The sequence below is a fragment of the Salvelinus namaycush genome, chromosome 34 (assembly GCF_016432855.1).
Source record: "Salvelinus namaycush isolate Seneca chromosome 34, SaNama_1.0, whole genome shotgun sequence".
In the NCBI taxonomy this organism is placed as follows: domain Eukaryota; kingdom Metazoa; phylum Chordata; class Actinopteri; order Salmoniformes; family Salmonidae; genus Salvelinus; species Salvelinus namaycush.
This window is the reverse complement of record NC_052340.1, coordinates 18,765,527-18,770,198: the sequence shown is the minus strand read 5'-3', so window position 1 is coordinate 18,770,198 and position 4,672 is coordinate 18,765,527. Positions and strand designations below refer to the sequence as shown.

Genomic DNA, 4,672 nt, shown 5'->3' with positions numbered 1-4,672 from the left:
GGGAGGAGGACATTGGACACGTATCCTCAGGGGAAGAAGGACTCCGTTATTGGACTGACCAGGACAGAAGAATCTCCACTCAGGGGTTAAAAGTCTGTCTGTTATAATAAACTGCACAGGCGATGTTCAAAACAATGTTTTACAACACAGGAGTCTGAGAGTTGAGGGTCTAATATTGTCCTTTGTAGCTCAGTTTGTAAAGCATGGCGCTTGTAACGCTAGGGTAATGGGTCCAATTCCTGGGACCACGCATGTGGAAAATGTATGTATGCATGACTGTAAGTCACTTTGGATAAAAGTGTCTGCTAAATATTATATTTAAATGTACATTAATAATGGACTAGGTGCAGATAATGAATCCTAGTCATATCAAATGTCTAATACTGCAGATGTTTTATGCTATGTTCTCTTTTAGTGGTATATTTCTTTTTTAGTTTCATACCAATCAACGTTTTTGTCATGAGAGTACATTTTGCCAGTGGCTGTCCTCCATTCTCTTCTGGTTCTGGGACAGTTACAGAATTACATACAGTTTGTCAATATGTCACCCAACAGTGTTGTCAAATCAGCACATTAGAAAACAGGAGAACAATCACAGGCACTTTATTTTGTACATCGTTGCCTTTTATAAAATAAAGGTTCATTTCGTAACTGCCATTGCTTCATGATTTTTTTAAACGTATTTTTGTGTCCTCCATTGGTAGCCTTACAAATCAAATAAGACTCATGTCCCATCATCCTTTGCGGAGAGACTTGCGTCATTCACATGCGCTTGTTTTGGACCGTCAATTTGCGAGCCAAACGTGGCTTAACAAAAAATTGGCAATATCCACAGATAACCTTCTAAACCTCCACATTTGATCGATTCAATTAAGTCCGTTAGCATATCGTGTTGATAAGTAATCTGACAGGTGAGTGAAGTTGCTGTATTGGAATGAATGTTGCTAGCAGTTTTGACGTATGGCTGCTAAATACCATAATGTCTGATATAACTCTAGCTTGTTCAATCTAGAAGCAGGTTAGCGTTGATTTCATATTTTCTGGAATCTACTGCCAGTACCGGAAAGCACCACACTAGTCTAGAGACCATTTATTCTAATACACGTGCGTTCTTTTTTACCTGTTCACGTAATGCATTACGGTTAGTTAACGTACAGCGCTGGTCAAGCATGTTCGCTGAGGAGGATGAGTGGAACGATGACCCAGAAGCCAAAGCTCTGACCAAGACGGTCATCAGCAGTTTCAAACTGTCTGACAGCACCAATATCACGGTGAGCAGCCATCTCAATTTTCTTTATAATTAAATGTACATATGTAGCTAGCAAGCCAGGCATAACTCACGTTGCCAGTGACCACATATTCAAATAGAGGGTTGAATTTTGGTTTTCCCATGGTATTTAATTTGACACCTTCATTCTCCTTTCCCGAACAGACAAAATGTGTTGGGAAGAAGAAGAGTTTGTTACGGATCCTCCAAACACTGGTGTCAGTACCAAACTGGAGCAAGAGCAATGGTGCCCCTCGGGAAGCAGGCAGTGACAGCGAAACAGAGGCCATACTGACACCACATACCAAGAGGAAGAAGAAAAGAAGCAAAAGAGGACGCAAGAAAGTAGCTGCTTCAGGAGAAGAGACCGATAAGGACAGTGGAGATTTGTGTGCCGAGGAGACTGCAGTGCCTGTAGCTAAAAAGCCAATAAAAGCAAAGAAACCAATAAACGCAGGTGAGTTTCACAAGCACAACTGTCATTTGATTGTCTTAAGTTGAAAAGAGGTTTGAGGTTTTCTCTATTTCCTAGGGTTCAAAAAGGTAAAGAATACAGAGTCCATTATGGGTGGTAGTAAACAAGGAAAAGCTGCAACAGATGCTGAGATTGAGAGATTAAAACGAAAGCAATGGAAAAACAAGATGAAGAACAAGAAGAAATGTAAAAACAAATACAAAATAAAAAAAATGGAGAGAATACCACCCCCCCAAAAAACACAAAAGCAGAGACCACTGTGCAAAAGGATACAGAAGATGGCCCAAAAACAGCTTCTGGTGTGAACAGGGAAACAGTGGTTGTACAGACACAACGCCATACAAAGAAAAACAAAGAGCAGAAAGAGGGTGAGCGTAAAACTCAGAAAAGGAAAAAGGTCCCAGAGGGAAAAGAGACGACTTTCAATGAGACTGCTTCCACTCCAGGCACAGTAACAGTCCAAAACAATAACAACTTGTCAGAGAAAAAGACAAAGGGGAGCATTCAAGAAAAAGCAGTTCCACTAGGTAAAGAGTTAAAGACAGAGGAGAAACCTCAGCAGGTGGTTAGGAAGGAGCAGCATGTGGAGCCGCCCGGCAGTAAGAGGAGGAAACGGGGCGAGAGCAAAGGGCAGGACCAGCGGAGAGAAAAGCTCAGGAGAATGCTCCATGGCCAGAGCCCGGAAAAGAAAGAGCAACCTGCAGAGCAGGAGGAGGAGGCACGCACCACAGAGGAGGTGAAAGAGGCTCCTGCAAAGCAGGAGGAGGAGGCACGCACCACAGAGGAGGTGAAAGAGGAGGAGGCACGCACCACAGAGGAGGTGAAAGAGGCTCCTGCAGAGCAGGAGGAGGAGACACGCACCACAGAGGAGGTGAAAGAGGCTCCTGCAGAGCAGGAGGAGGAGACACGCACCACAGAGGAGGTGAAAGAGGCTCCTGCAGGAGGAGGAGACACGCACCACAGAGGAGGTGAAAGAGGCTCCTGCAGGAGGAGGAGACACGCACCACAGAGGAGGTGAAAGAGGCTCCTGCAGAGCAGGAGGAGGAGACACGCACCACAGAGGAGGTGAGAGGCTCCTGCAGACCGCTCGACTCTTCTGAGGTCCCGCATGGAGCAGCGTTTGGAGTCAGCGCGGTTCCGCTATATTAACGAGGTTCTGTACACCACGTCTAGTGGGGAGGCAAAACGCATGTTCAGACAGGACCCCCAGGCTTTTAGCATCTACCACAGGGGCTTTACGGCACAGGTCCAGCGCTGGCCAGCTAATCCTGTCGACGCCATCATCTCCTACATACGCCACAAGTGAGTTGTGTTATGCTTCTATCTGACCCTAACATACTTGCAGTGTTTGCAATAAGTCTGTTTGCATAGTTTTTGTATTTTTCTTGTATTAGTTCTGGGGTGAGGGAATCCACATTGAAGTAGCATGTGGCTTTCTTTGTAAGACCATTTGTGTTGATTTCAGGCCTGCCTCTCTGGTATTGGCAGATTTTGGCTGTGGTGACTGCAAAATTGCTCTTAGCTTGAAGAACAAAGTGCACAGTTTTGACTTGGCACCTATTTGTGACCGTGTAACTGTCTGCGACATGGCTAATGTGAGTCCAACTTTACATTGATCCTGAATCTGTTTCATCCATGCCTGTTTACTATGCAGTCTGTTTTTCATGTAATAATGATGTATGATTTCTATTGTTGTCCCACCTGTCTGCAGGTACCGCTCAAGGATGGTACTGTGGACATAGCTGTATTCTGTCTCTCTCTTATGGGGACTAACCTTGGGGATTTTCTAGTTGAGGCTAACCGTGTGCTGGTGATGGGGTAAGATATATTGTGCAGAAAAACAGAGCTACCGTATGTCAATATGCTGGAGTAGAAGGTGTTCCCATTTATTTTCCCTATTTATGTCATCATTAATAATAATAAAACACCTTGTCATTTTTTGCAGGGGTATCCTGAAAATTGCAGAGGTGGCAAGTAGATTTGAGAATGTGAGGAACTTCATGGGTGCTTTGTCCAGCCTGGGATTCAAGTTGGTCACAAAGGTAAGGCAGTAATCATAGTAAACTGGGATGGCCATGCTTTTGTCTTTAGCTTTAAGAAATGCGTCTTTACAATACCCTACCCTATTCATTTTGCTCCCTCCTTAGGACACAGAGAATAGCCACTTTTACTCCTTTGAGTTTGAAAAGATTGCAGAAGCTTCAGAGAGGGTAAATGCAGGAGGACTGGAGCTGAGGCCTTGTTTGTACAAGAAACGATGAGGGCAACGGTGATGAGAACATGGGAGAAACAGTTTCAAACATCTGTTCCAAATGGCACTCTATTCCCTTTATACTACACTACTTTTGAACAGGGCCCATGGGGCTCTGATCAAAGGTAGTGCACTATATAGGGAATAGGGTGCCATTTGGGATTCACCCCCAGGAGAGAAGTCAAGCAGGAAGGGCAGTAACAGAAAATGTATCTTCTACTGGATGTAACTGTAAAATGACTTTCATAGATGAGCTGGTGTTTTTGACCCCCAAACAATGTATCAAGGATTGTTGATATTGTCAATAACCTTTTGTGGACTTTCAAATGTCTGTTTCAAAGAGAAAACATGTTCAAAAGTTGTTGACATCATTGGTATATTTTTTATTAAATCAAAAAGGAATTGTATTGCATTAAGTCTTATCATGCACAATAATTTAAGATTTATAAAGCAAGAAGAAAGATGTATCATTTAAAGTCTGTTGTAAAAACCTCTGTCTATAAGTGCTTCAACATAATCGTAGCATTGCATTCTGCAGTCTAGTTTCAAAGGGTACTCACAAGCCTCACTCGTCTTAGTGTACATGCAGTCTAGTTTCAAAGGGTATTCGCAGGCCTCACTCATCTCAGTGTACATGGCACAGGATCTAGATTGGCCACTAGAGGAACACGGGTGATAA

The 4,672-nt window shown here is 43.5% G+C and overlaps 1 protein-coding gene across 1 annotated transcript; it reads left to right on the top strand.

Moving 5' to 3' along the window:
• The first annotated feature begins 2,823 nt into the window (after nucleotides 1-2,823).
• Nucleotides 2,824-4,405, top strand: LOC120028854 (ribosomal RNA-processing protein 8-like). The gene is made up of 5 exons (XM_038974103.1): nucleotides 2,824-3,044; nucleotides 3,208-3,337; nucleotides 3,454-3,560; nucleotides 3,688-3,784; nucleotides 3,890-4,405. The coding sequence occupies exons 1-5, from the start codon at nucleotides 2,851-2,853 to the stop codon at nucleotides 4,001-4,003; spliced, it is 642 nt and encodes a 213-aa protein (XP_038830031.1). The 5' UTR covers nucleotides 2,824-2,850; the 3' UTR covers nucleotides 4,004-4,405.
• The last annotated feature ends 267 nt before the right edge of the window (nucleotides 4,406-4,672 follow it).